Genomic DNA, 17,464 nt, shown 5'->3' on the forward strand with positions numbered 1-17,464 from the left:
CTGTGGCTCAGTAATGTAACTGTAACTAGACTCTTTGGGGGTGGGCAATCATTATTGGCCTAGCCGGGGAGGTGGTGGAGAGGCACTTGCAGGCAACCTCCGTAATTCTCTGCTGGAGCAATGGTAGGCACTTCCATACACATACTCTTGCAACACTTCTTAGAAAGTTCTTATCATGACATGTAATGGTAAGTCAAAAATTGTACTTGTACTGAGGAAACAGAAAAGCGATAAGATGTGAACAAGCAATCTGAAAGGAAACACAGTTCCTTCTCTATGAATGATAATGTCCCTTAATGTGGCTGAAATGTCATTGGCATCCTAAAGCCAAGTTCCTCAGCTGATAAGCACCCTTAGAATTATTTTAGTTAGGGATTAGCAATTGCTTTTGTTTTAAAGGAATCACGTGGTTTTCCACAATTTCCTAATAAGAAGTGGATTCATCTCCTATTAAGCATTCTGTATTATGTAGTTCCTGGGAATCCTGATATCAGGAAAAACTGCTTCAGAAGCCACTCAGGGTGATTGTTTGATAATGCTAGGCATTCCATATCCTAGTCGGTGTACAGATATTCACTCTTAGAGTCAACAGGTTAACGCTGCCTTGGATTACCAAAAAAAAAGGGCAGTGTCATCCTGGTTGTCAGTCAAGAGCATGGGAATTAAGTGAGAAGAGAATCTTTCATAGGTAGCCACTGACTTTAGCCCAATGTTAAGTCATACGAGTGCAAAGCCAGGTTCTTCTGAGTCTTGCTTACCTCTTTTGTTCTAGAACATAGGAATAGGCAAATACTACAATTGGTCACAGTCCACAGAGGAGAGTCTCAGAGGCTCACCTTCTAATTTGGAAACCTGACAGCCCATCTACATATGTGTGTCAGAATTTCTGCTGGTTTGTAGGGAAACTAACAGTATGAAAGCAATGTGAGGAGGGGGAGGGGGAGGGGCTTTCTCATGTTGCTATCTTCGGAAGAATAAAGCGTATCCCATTAGGTGAGCAAAGAGTTGATAATGCAAAGGCACAAACATTGTGTCTTGTTTTTATCCAAGGAGTTTACCTCAAGAACCTACTTTCGTTGAAAATTAAAGGGGCTTAGGATGAAATAACTATAAAGATAGTTAGAAAAAAAAAAAGGAAAAAAAAACAGAGAACACAAAACCACACTGGGATACTGAGGGCAATATAATAGCAAGGTACATGTCCTTAGAAAATCAATTATGCTAATGCAACCTTTTGTCAGCTAAATTTCTTTCCTTTCTGTATCCAATTTTTTAATCTTTAAATATTGATCAATGTAATTTTTTAAAATAGCTTTAAATCAACTAAGATGGCAGTTCATCTTAGTGAGGTCAATTGTTTTATTTATTTATTAATTCATTGTCTTATCGTTTCTACTTCTTTTTTGCCCAAAAAGCATTTGAGCTGAATACATTTAGTTATGAAAGCATTTAACATTTTAAATTAAGACACAAGGAATTCTAAATGACACTTGAGATGCCCTGAGAGAAGCCTCTCATCTCTCATGTTTATAGATATCTCATATATTCATAAATCAAATCCTGTGCATATTTAAGCCAGACCAAAATACTAAAAAGCACCATGTCTCCCATTAGAAAAAAAATGCAATTATTCTGCTTAGTTATGTTTTTAAAATAGCTTGACATTTTAAATAATTGATGAATATGTAATTTGCTAATCAGTAATGGACAGTTCCCATGGAGGTACCATCGCTAGTTTTATAATTTACTATTTCAGAAGAGTTTTATGAATGCAAAGATTAAAGCTGGGAAGCAGAGAGAAATCACTCCAGGATGACATTACCCTATTTAACACCCATAATACTGAACGGTAACAACAATTAAGCTTCACAAATTAAGTCGATGTACTGAGTTTCTATTGGGTGAGTTATAGACAGCCATTCATGTGTCATGATTTTTTTTCCATACTAAATTCCTCATAGACAACCATTTACCCAAATGAACAGCAGAGCAACATACTGTTACTGTAAAGGATTAAATGATATTTTAGTTTATGCCTTTATTTCTTTTTTTTATGCTTTTATTTCTTGACTCTTTGCTCCAAGTGATAATAGAGATCTTCTTTACCATGCACGAACACTTACATTCTCTTTCTGAGAACATTTCTGATGTTGTTGGGGTTAAGAGAGGAAAGTCATTTATTTAAAGATCGCCTTATTAATCTACAATTTTGGGTAAATATCTAGATTATCTGGTCGGTCAATTTGTCTTTATAGTCTAAGAAAGAAGACTAGCTGCCATGTTCAATCCAGATGAGTTGGTATATGAATATTTATAAGGACATCGATATTCACAGTGTCTTACAATCATGCTCCAAGCTAAATAGAAATAAAAGCAAAATGGCCACAAATATTACAGCATAATAGGATAAGAGCTAAAAGGTATGTACAAATTCATTGACAACATCTGTGCAAGTGTTGTAGACAAAACATTTAAAAAGAAATCTACATAAAACAGATAAATTTATCAAATGTTGATAAATTTTCAGAGACAGTATAAAAGTACACAAAACATGGAAGAGAGAAAGAATTTTTTTTAAAAAAATAACTGCTAAGCCAATACATAGAGTACAAATTTACTACATTAATTTTACAGAACGATGGGAACCAGAGACAAAAACGATTTGGCAACAAACAGCAAAGAAAGTTTCACCGGTCACAGAGAAGAAAGACTTTTCGTTTCAGATGAGAACACAGACTGCCACAACTCACCCCCTCCACCCACACACAAACATAGAAAAATAAAAGCAAATGCAAAGGTTGTCTACAGCAACACACGACAGACAGAGGTGGAAGCGTTTGGCATGTTGTATCACAGGAAGTCAATCACGATTGGCTAACGATGATGGTACCTGGCTCTGTTGCAGGTCACTGGCTTGCCTGAGAGGAGTGACGGATGGAGGGGGCACACCTGATGTGGACGCAGATCGGCCTAATTTGCAGCTTACTTTCGGTTCTGTGAACAGGGGGGAAAAGGCAAAGTGTTAGCAGAGCAATGTCTGAGGTGATGGCTCGCATTTTGTTTGGCTGCATGTTCTTTCAACGCCACCAATACTTCTGATGCTTGCTGGTAATTGGCAGGTGATGGAATGATCTCATAAGGACTCCGAAACGAGCTGTATCTGCAGTCAGCTCCTGGCAATAAAGAACAAATCAAGGAAACGTGGCCCTTGCTCCCTTGGACATTTGTACCTCATTTAGGGTTAGTTTCCACAGGGTGATAACTAGAGCAAGAGCCCCATTCGGGGGAAAAAAGCTAGTGACACAATCACTTTGGGTACTTTCTCTTCAGCTGTGGTCCACGGGTCCCTATGTCCTAAAATGTCTTCATCTTCTCCAAAATTTTCCCTCCCTCCCTTCTGTTTTGTTTTGTTTTGTTTTGTTTTTCCAATTTTGAAATCTCTCTCACTGTGCTTGTGCTGAATACTTTTATCACGTTTTCAGCGTAGCATTTCTCTGGTTCATCTCTATTAGCTTTCAATTTTATAATCATCTTCTGAGACTTTGCCATTTTTCATAATAATAGTACTTTTCCAAATTATAAAAGTAGTCTCCTAACTCTTCTTCTCTTTTCAAGAGCCCAAATGAGCTATCCAGGCCATTGACGGGACACTCTGGAGATTAGAATTTGGGGGATGGAAAGAGTTCCCATCATTCAACAAGGTACAGAGAGGATGTTAATTTTCATATATATTTAAAGATATTTGATAAGAAAGAGGGGAAAAAAGCCATACAATGAAAACTTAACACCTGTGCTTTTGCCACAAACTTTTATATTAGCAGTTACTTTTTTGAGTGTCAAGTATATTCCACCTTCTATCTGGCCTACATTTAAATTATGTCTAATCCTAAGGATACCTAATAGGGTTAGAGAGTTAGCTATAAAGGTTGCCAATTTATACTGTGTGTGTGTGTGTGTGTGTGTGTGTGTGTGTGTGTGTCTCAGAAACTTCCCTGCTGACTCCCATAACCTGTCTGCCCAAAATTAACTTGGACACGGACAGCCTGGGTGGTTGAATTGGTTAAGTGTCTGAGTTTGGCTCAGATCATGATCTCAGGGTCCTGGTATGGAGCCACACATCATCAGGCTCTGCGCTCAGCAGGGAGTTCACTTGTCCCTCTGCCCCTCCCCACATTCATGCTCTCTCTTTCAAATAAATACATAAAATCTTAAAGAAAAAACTGACATGGACACAATGGACTGAGCTTCCTAGATTACTTTGAAACCATCCACGTTGTTCAAAATTTTCCAATTACTCCATATTTCACATGATAAAAACTTCAAACTCACTTGACTAATTTTCAAGGGTCTCCTGTGATACACCTTCATGTGATCGGATCCACTGTGTCCACGCTTCTGCTCTCCAAAATGCACACAACTGTCTCCCTTCTCAGTTCTGCATTTAATCCTGCTTCTGTCCTTCACCTCAGGTGTGCCCTTGTGTGGACTTTCATCAGACTAAGTCCTACCCATTTCCGAAGACCAACTTCAATGAGTCCTTCTCTACTGCCAAGCATCCCAATTTCTCTCCTGAAACTGCCTTATCACTTATACAGTGTTTGCTGTGCTTGCGGCTTGGAGCATTTATCATGGTGGGGACCACACAGCAAGGGTTCAATTAATGTTTTACCCTTTTCACTGAAAATATTCAATTTAACCTAGAAGAGGTCAGTGCAACTCCTAAAAATGAATGAAAGCAACAAAAATAACATAGAATATGTTTTAAGACCTGGGTACAAAGCTTAGCTCTCCTACTTATGAAGGCAGTGATTCTCACTCAAAGGTTCGGGACCTTCCAGGGTCCATTTCAGAGGAAGCATGAGGGTTGGAAATTCTCCCTTCCTCAGTTTTATGCAGATGATTCCAGTAGCTGCTTATTTATTTATTTATTTATTTATTTATTTATTTATTTATTTATTTTTAAGTAGCTTCCATGCCCAATGTGGGGCTTGAACTCATGAACTTGAGATTAAGAGTCACATGCTCCACTGAATCACGTGCTCCACTGCAGTATCCAAAGGGGCTTGATGAGCTGAAATATGATCTGGATTGATGTTCAATGGGGGAAAGGCCTTGTCTTAATAGCCAGGCATGTCTACTCACTCACTCTTGAAAAGTGTTTAAATATAAGAATTATCATACAGTGACACAAACCATCACTATCACTGAGAAATTAATCTCATTTCCCAGAAGTTGTAAATCCTTTCATACCTTAGAAAATCATCTTTTGTTATATAAAATAACAGGTAAAGCATCCATCAGAATCCTGATTGACATGTTTTTATAATGAAGCCAATGTTTCCATATATCCCTTTACTGTGGTAACACAGTCAGTTACACAGAGCCAGAAAATTCAATATTTTTTTCCTAAGAAAAAAGAGTATTTCTTTATTTAAAGTCCTTTTCAAGTTTATGTTAAAGAGATTATCTGATGAGTGACACAACTGAAGGCCTTTTACGTGATCCAATATACCTAGGGATTAATTTCTCCTGCCAGGTTTCTAGTCAGATTTTGACTTAACCAGCCTCTTTCAAATGTAGACACTCATATCTCTAGTGAACAGACTGAGTTGTACCAAAATCCATGCAAACTCCCCGTTTCATTATGTCCTGGAAAGACTTTGTTTTACCCCCATTGGACATCAATCCAGAGTATGTCTCAGCTCATCAAGCTCCCTTGGGTACTGCAATATAAGCCATTAAGTCCCCACTACACATGGCCTTTACACTACTAGCCAACGACCCTATGGGTTAGCTCTAAAGTTGAGATTACGCTAGAGTCAACTGTTCGATCTCAACATGGCTCATATGGGTTATGATTCTACCTACAGCAGCAGACTAGCATTATGAAATTCATTATGTACACATGCTTACACAGGCAAATACAAATCCACATGCACACTGCATAATATTGCAACTTAGTGATATCATGTTGTAGGGACATTTTTAAAATTGTGAAGTGTGAGTTTATCTTTACCTCATTCATTCTGGCTCTTCTTTCAGTTTTACATGGTTCTTAAACACATTTCAAATGTATTATGGTATCTATGGGATCAGGTTGGTGAAACAATTCTTTATGATGTTGCATCCAGCAAGGTTCCTTTGACTAAAAGAATTGTCCAAAGAAGTCCTAAAAATCCTAGAAAAGATTCTGATTATAACCAAGCTTCACAGAGATTCTTTAGGGCTGTGTCATAGAAGTTAGATTGTCCAGCTCCCTTACTCTTGGAAATACATTGTGTTTTGAGCCTCAAACAGGGAAACTTAGGAACCATGACTCTAAAAACAATAAATGTTCATAAATTTTACTAACATAAAAATTGCCAAGACTTTTTGGAGACTTGTGCCTCATAAGAGATTTTTGTTAGAATTTTATTTCTCCCCAAAAAACTCATTCCATTCCATTAAGAGATTAATGATGTACTAAAGGCACCTGTTATTCCTACACCAAGGAAAACCCCTTGGTTTGTAAACTCCATCAATCATCATCCTAGAAGTAACAGTTGATATTCTTTATGAAATTTCCATGAAGATCAAGTGTAAAAGAGAACAAGAAGAAATAGAATAAGGTAGTAGATTAAGAAAGAAAGAGACTCAGAGGGGAAAAGCAAGAACAGAAAAAGAAAGGGGAGGCAGGAAGGGAGGGATGAAAGAAAAAGAGAAAGAGAAAGAAAAAGAACAAAAGAGATAGAAAAAGAGAAGAAAAGAAAAGAAAAAGAGAAAAGAGAAAAGAGAAAGAAAGGAAAAGAAAGAAAAAGAAAAAAGGAAAGGAAAAACACTAATTTTACCTTTTTAGAATAAACCATTATCAAGATATTATCATGGGATGTTTCCAGAGTAATAACTCATGATCATCTTAAAGTTTGCATTAAGTAAGTATCCAGTGAACTGTGTGACTTAATATTTCTTTCTTTTTATTCTTAGTGGATATAACTTATCACCGTTTTTGTTTGTTTTAAAGATAGTAATTTCTCAATCATTTTTCATCTTCCCATTAAGGTGAATTGGATTTCTCTTCCAAATCATGTCCTTGGTATTGTTACAGGATAATCTCCAAGGCATCCACTGCTATCACTGTGAGTTTTAGAGTTCTCTTTGCTTTCAGAAAGCAAAGACAAATGACTCTTCTCAACCTCTGCATCTACACAGCAATAGGAGATTAGTGCATTTTCACCAGAGAAAATCCTTTCATCTAGCATCAAAGAAATAAAATCAGTCAAATTCAGAGATATATCTTTCCTCTATCTTGTTTTTTTTTCCCTTAATACACAACATTTTTCTGTAGTAGCAGAGACATATTGTGATTCCCCCTAATCAGTCATGTTGATGAAAGTTTCTAATCAATGACTTAAGGCTACTTGGAAGTCACGGGCCTTTAAAAAATACACCAAAGTATGATTATTACAAACTCTAGGGAAGGCATTTTTTTTGGGGGGGGGTGGAAAAAACACATACACTATTTGAGATAAGTAGGTGTCTAAATAAGAGGTACTTTTGCCAGGGCTATGTTAAAACCTTCATGGATCCCACTTTGTTTTAAAGCTTCTATCATACCTCACAGTAAACATGTAAGATGCCCTTGAGTCCCATATTAAGTGTAATTTGTCCTGTATATAATTTGAACACATTTTTATAATTTGGCTTCAGAAATTATTGGACTGTGAATAATCCAATTAATTCATGACTGGTTATGATTTCTAGGCAGTCATCAAGCACACTCAGGAATTCTTGCAGCATAATACAATCTAATCTAGAAATTGTTTTCAAAGGTAATGGAATTGTTTTAATACTAAATTTAGCAATTAATTAAGTGAACCTAGTGTTACAGTTTGTAGTGATTTAATTAAATATACATTAATGTTAATCTGACAGTTTCTTTTGGAATTTTGGTGCTACTATTTATTTTTAATACCCAGTATTTCTGTAGGTCCCTGAGAAACTCATAGGCTTTGGCATTGTCAGTATGATGCTGAAAAGAGGAAAAAATTCGAATCATTGTGTGACCAGAGAAAGAAAATCGGCAGGCTGCAAAAGTCTACCCTGTGGGTAGATATTCTCTCTCCAGCTTTCCATGGAGCTTTCCTCTGAATAAGACTTGTGTAGCTTTGAATGAATCCTAGTATCCCATAGTCATGGACCAACATCCTGGTGTTATCTGAAGGTCCAGAGAGTAAAACTATTGATGTTGGACTAATTGGTAATTCTTCTTGTAAATACTGGAATTTTGGTGAAGATCTAAAATCCAAAGAAAAGTGAGGTGGAGACATGATAAGTGGAGTTTATGATCCAGTGGTGGACATGGTATAATTGTAAGATCTGTTGAATAGAGGAGGAAGAGGATCACACAAAAGTAGATTTAGGTATGCCTGTTTACGTACAGAGACTTACCTGTTTACATAAACAGGTATGCCTATTTATGTAAATTGTACTATCTACCACCCAGGGATGCGCTAGATACCGAAATGCATTTTTGGTTTCTTACATGGCAGCATAGCACAGTGAAGCATTAACATTTTGGGGCTTTGACAGCCTCTTTTATTTTAATATATAATTTCTGAAACACTCTTAGATTTCTATCACGTTAGCTGAATATGAGAAAGGTGCTTTTGTCTTCAAAAACACTTCATTTCACATTAAAATAAAATCATCATATATGTGTATGAAGCAACGTATTTTAACCATTTAGCATGGTTAATGCATGCCCCTTAAAGTCATTACATAAAGAATATCCATCTACCAAGATATGAATTCAAAAAGACCTATCATGATTTGTATCACAAATGTTTATTACCATGGGGATGGAAATTTCACTATGTGTTATGGCATCAAAAATAGAATAAATGGGGGATCCCTAGGTGGCTCAGCAGCTTGGCACCTGCCTTCAGCCCAGGGCATGATCCTGGAGTCCCAGGAGCGAGTCCCACATCGGGCTCCCTGCATGGAGCCTGCTTCTCCCTCTGCCTGTGTCTCTGCCTCTGTGTGTGTGTGTGTGTGTGTGTGTGTCTCATGAATAAATAAATAAAATCTTAAAAAAATAGAATAAATGAACAGGCAAAAATAGAATAAAATCCTTTCATCACTGATATTAGGAATAAAAACATGACAAAAATAACCTATTTTTAAAATGTTATATTTCACTTCTAAATAACAAAATAAAAGAGAAGAAAACTGAGTTTAAATTTTATACATCACTTACCTTATTAACGTAAAAACTCTTTATTCCTAACAAATGAAAATCATCAAAACTGAATGTAATACTAATAACATCTTCTATCTATACCATTGGCTTTTGTGGTTTATTTAAGAGCAAGCATCTTGAGACAAAATTTGGTCCAATATGATGTGTATGGTCCTTATAGCAGATTCTATTTCAATGGCCATGGACCTATGCTTCTGCTTTGAACCACTGTATGTTATAAACATAAATAAGCAATATGTGCCTAGGAATAAGACTTATCTAAGAGCATGCATGGTCAAGTCCACCAGGGCAGGGAACGTCAATGTGATCTCCAATAATGGCCATGTTTGTTCACGCTATAGCAGAACTGCTGGAGATCTCTAAGATCCTGTGAGGAGGTGGTAACCTGAGGTCAAAACCTCAGGTTTTGAAAAAAGTACTAAGTAAGAAGTTATCTGCTTTTCCCACTGTGTTGACAAATTCACTAAATGTCTAAAAATAATGCTGGATAACTCTGCTGTTACCTTAGCACATCAAAGCAACAGCACCAAACTGTGCTAGTAGCCATGTATTTTTCACTGCCACACAGACTTGAACATTTGGTGGATATTTTCTCAAAAATGAATGAAGTAAGTCTATTGCTTTAAGGAAGACAAGAATTTGTGGGCAATGACAAATCTAAGCTTTCAAGCAGGAGCCAAAATTTTGAAAAACTTGTATGTACCACTGTGAGCTTGACAGCATCCTAATACTTAAAGACTTTTCTTGTGAGATCAGCAGTGATATTAATTAATGTGCTGCATTGATTTTTATAATGAAATATGTCAACATATGGAAGATTTGCATGACTTTGTGAACTGATGCTTCCTAAAAGCATGATGTTATAAATCATGCATGGACAAAAGATCCATTTCAAGTGCAAGATAGACCAATGTATTTTAATGTAACAGAGCATGATGAGTTTATTGATATGTAATTAACCCTTGTGAAACTGCTATTTGTTGAGTTTGGGCAGGATATCAAAGAAGAATATACACAACTATATGAAAAGGGTATTAAAATATTCCTCCTTTTTTCAGTTACGCATCTGTACAAAGCCATATTTCCTTCATATATTTTAACCAAAGCAACATATCACAACAGATTGACTCCAAAGCAGATATAAGAATCTATGCTTGATTAAGTCAGACATTAAAGAGATTTGCAAACATGTAAAACAATTTCTAATCTCATCACTATTTGTTATAATTTAGGAAATAGAGCTATTTTCGTGAAAAATGTTACTTATGCTAACATAGAATGGATTTATTATTATTGAGGAATAATTTTTTAATTCTCAATTTTAATTTCTGATATGATAAATATTGTTATATTTCACCCTTATGTTAGACTTAACTTCCAGCTCCAGGAGAGCTCTCTGGGATTCTTAATAGGTTTTAAGAACATAAGGGGTCCCGAGATGGAAGATTTTGAGAACAGTCACTTTATATAAGACTCCAAAGGGCCCAAAGAGTTCTCTTTAAAAAAGTAATTTTTTTAATGCAGTTAAAATGCCATTGGTGTATTTAAAAACAAACAAAAAATGAAACAGGAAAATACCATGTTGAAGCACAAGAAACATAGGGAAAACTTTGAAAACTTGGAGGGATTTGGGAATGACCAGTTTTGAAATGCTTCCCCAGGAAAGTCTTGATGGCAATGTCCAAAAAAAGCCATTATGTGCCTGTAAGACCGGAGATAAGCCATCCAAATTCTCAGGGTACTTTTTCATCATTTATAGTAAGAAGTAAACTCCAAGGTTCATTCATTGATTCTTTGACGTTCATAAATGAAATCTGTTGGAGTAATTGAAATGCCCTCAAAAATACCCTTGATTGATGGTGAGCTTTGTTTACTACGGTCACTGCTTTTACTCCTCCTTTCTGATCCTACTTTCAGTGCTTTATTTTCGTAACAATGTTGTTAGGATTATGCATAACTCAAGTCTGCTATTTGCTAAAATTTTCTAAAATTGTTGGTAGAAGTTTTGGTAGCAAATGATTAAACAGGACCAAAAAATTGTTTTAAATTAAACTGAGGAGAGGTCATGGTCATCTGTCACTTTTAACTGTCCAGAATCCACTTAGTCTTCTTTTTCTGGCATAGCAGTTTGAATTTCTTTTGGAGAACAACACAACCAGTTTCTAGGGTCTCATAGGAAGAGCTTCCCCAACTGAAGCTCCAGAAGTGACCACCTGACTCAGTTCTGTCCAATCAATCATTCTATACCCTCGGCTTCACTGACTGGTTCAGGAGTGGACATGTGGCACAAGCCAGTCCATGAGAACTGCCTTCATACTTTTGGAGCTCTGGGGAAATAATTATCCCGTTGAGTCAAGGCTGCTAAGTTCTCGCAGCTGAAAGATCGTGGACAACTTGCTTGACCTCTCTAAGCTTCCTTGTGTTCATGGGTATAATGGGAGAAATAATGCATGCACTTCATGAAATTATTGTAACAAATAAGATAAATGTAGATGTCACCACAGCAACCAGCATGTCATGAGATCTCAATAAATGCAAGCTATTTGTATTTATTCAAAGACAAATCTGACCATTCAGCTCCTCTGCTTATAATATAAGGAAGCCTAAACTGCCTCCTCACAATGGTACCTGTGACTCAGCTTCCATAACCAGCTTGCCACACTGCCTTAGGGTTTCCTAAAGCCACCTGCCTTCTCTTACTCTAGGATTTTAATCATGCCATTCCACTGTCTGCGGCATGCCTGTGCCTTCCCCTTTCTTTCCCTTTCTTCCTATACTAAACCGTATGCACTGTGGAGACAGGAGCCATGTCTAGCTCATTCCCCAATAAATCTCCCTTGAGTAACATAACCGGCCAGTTGGTAAGGACTCATGAATTATTTATTGAATGAATTAGTTTAAACCATATTTTAAAGAATGATGGGGTGCCTGGGTGGCTCAGTGGTTAAGCATCTGCCTTTTGATCAGGTCATGATTGGGGTCCTGAGATGGAGCCTGCTTCATCCTCTGCACCCCCTGACTTGTATTCTTTCTCAAATAAATAAAACCTTTAAAAAATAATGAATCCAGTGTAAACAATGAATTATTTGTACATTTCTCATGAATAAAAAAAAGCATTTTCTTCCATTCTTTCACTTTTCCCAAATTTTCAGCAAAAAGACAAAAATACATTGACCAGACTTCAAAGGAATTTAACATTAACAAAATTAAGGAGGGAAAAAAATGTAGTGCCTCTTTTCGGACAGCAGGTGGGAGTGCAAATATGATTTGATATGTATTCTGGTCTGCTTACAAAGCTTCCAGAACTAGTCTCTGTAAACGCCCAGCATAAGTCAGACAGAGAACCTTCGTCTTTGTAATGTCTACTAAGACTTTTCACAGAAACAGGGCATTCTTTGTGAATACTGTTGGTGCAGCATATCCACAGGGCTTTTCCAAAGGAAGCCAACAACCCACAACTGGGAAGCAATGTCAGGGAAGACTCCTCTGAGAAAGGACTCAGGGTGGAGCCACACTCCCTGCAGTGACAGATACAAGGAGCAGGCATCACAGTCCACACTGGAGCCAGTGCATTGTCATTGTGGTTCTCAAACAGGATTAATCTATTGAGAGGTGAGTAGGTGAAGGTACCTTCCGTGCTATCTGAGTTGTTTATGCCCGGTTAACTATTTTTTCCCCAAGAGAATCTGAGAGGACATGGAAATTCAGAATGTCTCTAATAAGAATGAAATTACTATCAAGTTGTGTTTTTTCTCCAATCTTCAGGGAATCATATAGTATACAACATCGTGGTGTATTCTACATATTTAGTAGAAATCAAGTTTAAAGGACTGTGTGTGTGTTTTCACACATATAGTTATATATAGTATATGATAATAAGATAGCTGACTTTGCAAATTGGATCACGTAAGACCCAAGCTTAAGACCCATAAGTGGCTTCATACACATACACACACACATACACACACAACCCAACACACACATGCATCAAATTCATCTAATTCTTTGACTCCATACAGCTCCCATAACTTTAGCCGACCATCTTGGTAGAAAAAAAAAATTAAAAAGAATATAAATGGTTTAGAGAAAACCCAGCAAACTACTGCAAAACCAGGTCTAGCATCCTGTCTTCCTGGATCAGGGCGATAATGCCCTCATGCTGTATAAAATCAAACCAATCATAGACAGGCATAAGCTCTTCAGAGGCAGAGGTCATCTGTCATCACAGCATATTGTGCTGCTCAAACAGGTGTTCTCATTGGGAGAATTTTTGCTGAATGAGTGGATGATGGAACTAAAGAAAAAAAGCACACACAATGTTACTGAAAAGAAAAAAGTATGAGATGCTTCTTGAGGTCCTCAAGAATTAATTTTTAGATATATCAAAACAATCAGTTATAAATACCTCCTCACTCAGTTATAGGTCCAGAGGAATTTCATGGGCTAGGGAGCAGAGAAAACTGCTCAATTTCTTCTTTGGATTTATGAAGCAGGTTATTTGGGGCAGTGTATTTATCTTCATAATTCTGTTTCCCTTGGTTTAGGATGATGATACATTGGCTGACTTTGAAAATCTGATCACACAATCCCCATTTAAAATCCATAAATGGCTTCCTGTCATTCTTAGGCTAAGACCAGAATCATTGATGTGGCCAGCCAGGCCCAGCCCTTGTCAGGCCCTTGGCTTCCTCTCACCACACTGCCTTACTCTTGTTCCTAATCCACCTGAGGTTTCAGTTCCCATTTCACCCAGATATGTGTAACACACTCAAGAGAGAGTGTTTTCCTTAGTTAGTGGCTTTCGTTACAGATTATAATTGCATTTTGAACTTGTTATTAATGGCAATTTCCCCCACTGGCACATGTTCAATGCTTGATAACTTTACATCAAAAAAAAATAGCCGAATAAATGAAAGGATTAATAAATTAATGAATTCATGAGCACAGAGGTGGAACTAGGGAAACCTGGTCTAATTAAATCATGGGAAGAGAGCTGGACGAAGGGTCAGAAACCTGAAATCCACCAATGGGTCTGGGCAATTTATCTGATTTCTCTTGAGCTTCAGTTTGGTCACCTAAATAATCAGATCATAACACCAGACCATAGATGTACAAGTTTTTGTGAAGAGCAAAGGAGATAACACTTTTAAAAGTATTTAAAAAGCTAACACATTATTAAAAAGCTAAGACATTATTTTATTTTTAAAAGATTTATTTATTTGAGACAGAGGGTGTGTCCATGAGTGGGGAAGGGGTAAAGGGAGAGGATGAGAGAGAGAATTTCCAGCAGACTCCATCCTGAGCCTTGAGCCCTATGCAGGACTCAATCCCATGACCTTGAGATCATGACCTGAGCCAAAATCTAGAATTGGATGCTCAACGGACTGAAGTGTCCCAATAGAAAGCATTATCTTGGATGGGTCACAGATGATCCGTAAAAGCAATAAACTTAAATTCCATAATTCAGGATAAATATAATTTGCAATAATCTTAGAGCACACTTTGTAATTGTATCAAGTTCTGTTTTCTTTGCACTTGTGTACTTAAACATTCACTTGAACACAGAGGACCTCGGGTGATCAGAAAGCAGTGTCATTCTTGCCTCCCCACAAACCAGTTCCAACCTGCTGTGGGGTAATGGGCAGTTCTTTCTTGTCTTTTGGATAAACCCTAGGCAAACTCCCAGAACTTTCATTTTCATTTTGATAATTAAAAAATGTTCAGTTTCTTCAAGTAAAAAATAAAAAGTAATAATTCATTACCTACTAATACCTAATAATTCAATAATTAGGGTAATAATTCAAATGACTCTTTTTTTTTTACATTAACTACAATTTGAACTCTGTTCCAAGGAATACTTCTCTCCTGGTCCATTTAGGCCCTGTTCGGGGCCATACTGAAGAGACCACCTTTCTCTCTGCCTCACCTTCAGGTTGTCATCCCATCTGCTCCTAACTTAGTCCCCACCGTGTCTGCCTTCACAAGGGCTGAGATAGAAGGAAAGGGTGGACACCAGCATGAGCTGACGTTTCTCACTCTCTGGCCATAGTAGGGATGGAAAGACAGGTGAACGCCTCTCTTCTTGAAGTGCTTTCAAATGTACCCAGAAGGCTGCCCTTGACTGGCGATCTCTCACCTGGAGATCTCCTTGCTGTCTGCCTTCTGGGCATCCTGTCTTGCACCTTGAACCATGTCCTACAGAGTCTTTGCCAGTCTCGGCAGTCACATGACTAAGCCACCCCTAGGGTTGCTCTCTATGGCCTAATCTGGTCCATGGGAAACACACTTTATGTACATCTTTAATAGCACCATCAGTGGCCAGAGAGTTACTTGCCAGGCAGCTTTCTGCTCTATTGGTCATAGGCCATTCAGCTAACCTCTTGCACTTTCATTTTACTGTGTCTCCTCAATGACTAGAAGGCAACAGTGAGACTTCCAGGTAGTCCCATTAATATCCCTCTCTCCCTGTCTTGATTATCCATTGGGAAGTTTCCTATCAAGGATAGAGACTCATCTCTCTCTCTCTCTCTCTCTCTCTCTCTCTCTCTCCTCCCTCTCTCTCTTTCTCTCTCTCACACACATACACACACACACACACACCCCACATACACACACACAGTTTATCCCCAAGCCTCTCTAATACCTAGTGTCTAGCCTCTGCCAGCAACCATATTCCTAGGCTAGAGATAAGAGTTCACTTAAGGACAAAATTCATTTTGATCACTTCTTTTGCACGTTCTGCTTCTGTAGTCTAGTTTTTTTGCTTTGCAATGTGAGAGTAATTGCATAATATCATTTTTTTTAAATTACCCTTCTGCATGTTATATCCTGTTTGTTTACATTCAAAGCCTATAAAGACACTCTCTGGCTATTTAAAATGGTCAACTCACCCCACATTCCCCTTTTCTGGTTGTTTCTCAAAGCTGTATCGCCAGTATTAGGAGAAATACAAGCAAAACTATTTCTCTGGTGATCACAAATTGTAGCAGGCAGAAGCCACAGTTTTCCACAGAGAAATAAAAGTGGGCTGTTGGGGATATGACTTACATTGCTCTCTGAAGGCTCTCCAAATGAGAATTCTGTTATGTGTTTACTACGAGAATTAGGAAAGAGAGCGTTAAACTCTAGAGTGTGAAAATACTGAGCAGAACCTAGCAACGGGATCCGGCCAGTGTTCCCAGAGGAAATAACCATGCACCCAATTATAACTGAGAAGGAGAACAGATGTGGAGAACTGTCTTCTGGTGCCTAAACCGACTATACAGAATGACAGCCTGGAGGGTCATAGATGCTCAAGCCCACAGCTGCTGAGGGCTGCTGGGGAGCCAAGCAGGAAGTTAGTCGACATCCTCCAGCAAAGCCCAAATTACAGTGGAGGCCTGAACTCTACCAGATTGGTTTTTTGTTCTTGTTGCACAGTAAAAATGAGAACTCACAGCTCCTATCAATATAGGAGCTTCACAGCTCCCCCACAGTGAAACCACGAAGGTTAAAAATGACACTTTGAAACATGGGATGAGGGAAGCAAAAGATGGCGGAGTGGATTTTCACTTTTTACTTTGACTTTCTGTGTTTCAATGAGCGTGCTCTACTCACAGAATCCTCATAATAAGACATTTACACTTGAGGGAAAATCAGCAAAATGTAAGCAGACCATGGTATCTATGTCAGTTAACTATTTTAGGCTACACCAAACTCAGTGACTTTTAAAAGAACGGCAATCTAGTGAGTGTTCATGAGTCCATGAATGGGTTTGAGTAACTCTTCTGGTCTCAACTGGGTTCACTTATGCATCTGTGGTCAGCTGTAGGTCAAGGAGGTGTTTCTGCTATGTCATAGTATGCTTTCTCACATGTTTGGGGGTTGGCAGGCTGAAGGCTGAAGACGCTTGGCTTTCCTCCATGTAGCTTCTCCTGCAACAGGCTAACACCAGTTTGATTACGTGGTGGTGGTAGGGTTGGAAAAGAACAAGTGGAAGCATCCCTGAGGCTGAGAGGCTCCCAACTGGCACATGGTCCCTTCCATCTCATTCAACTGGTCAGTGCAAGATACAAGACCACCCCAGATTCAAGGAGTAAGAAATAGGCCTTCTTGATAAGACCCTGTGAAAACACACTGCAAAGGGTGTGTATACAAAGGAGAGTATTAACACCGTAACTACGTCCCACAGGTGCCAGACCATGTAAAGAAATGGAAGAGAGAGAAGAGGATATAGTTCGGGAATTA

At 38.1% G+C, this 17,464-nt stretch overlaps 1 protein-coding gene across 2 annotated transcripts in view; it reads right to left on the reverse strand.

Annotated features, from left to right (window-relative positions):
* The window catches only part of NYAP2 (neuronal tyrosine-phosphorylated phosphoinositide-3-kinase adaptor 2), a 255,854-nt gene that overhangs the window by 38,813 nt on the left and 199,577 nt on the right, over nt 1-17,464 (reverse strand). The window contains exon 6 of one of the 2 annotated variants that reach the window (XM_041767334.1): nt 2,891-2,994. In XM_041767334.1, the coding sequence (XP_041623268.1) occupies nt 2,891-2,994 (104 nt within the window). Of the gene's footprint in view, nt 1-2,860; nt 2,995-17,464 lie in introns of those variants that run through there. The other variant, XM_041767335.1, reaches the window with a different exon arrangement.

The sequence above is a fragment of the Vulpes lagopus genome, chromosome 8 (assembly GCF_018345385.1).
Source record: "Vulpes lagopus strain Blue_001 chromosome 8, ASM1834538v1, whole genome shotgun sequence".
NCBI classification, from domain to species: Eukaryota; Metazoa; Chordata; class Mammalia; order Carnivora; family Canidae; genus Vulpes; species Vulpes lagopus.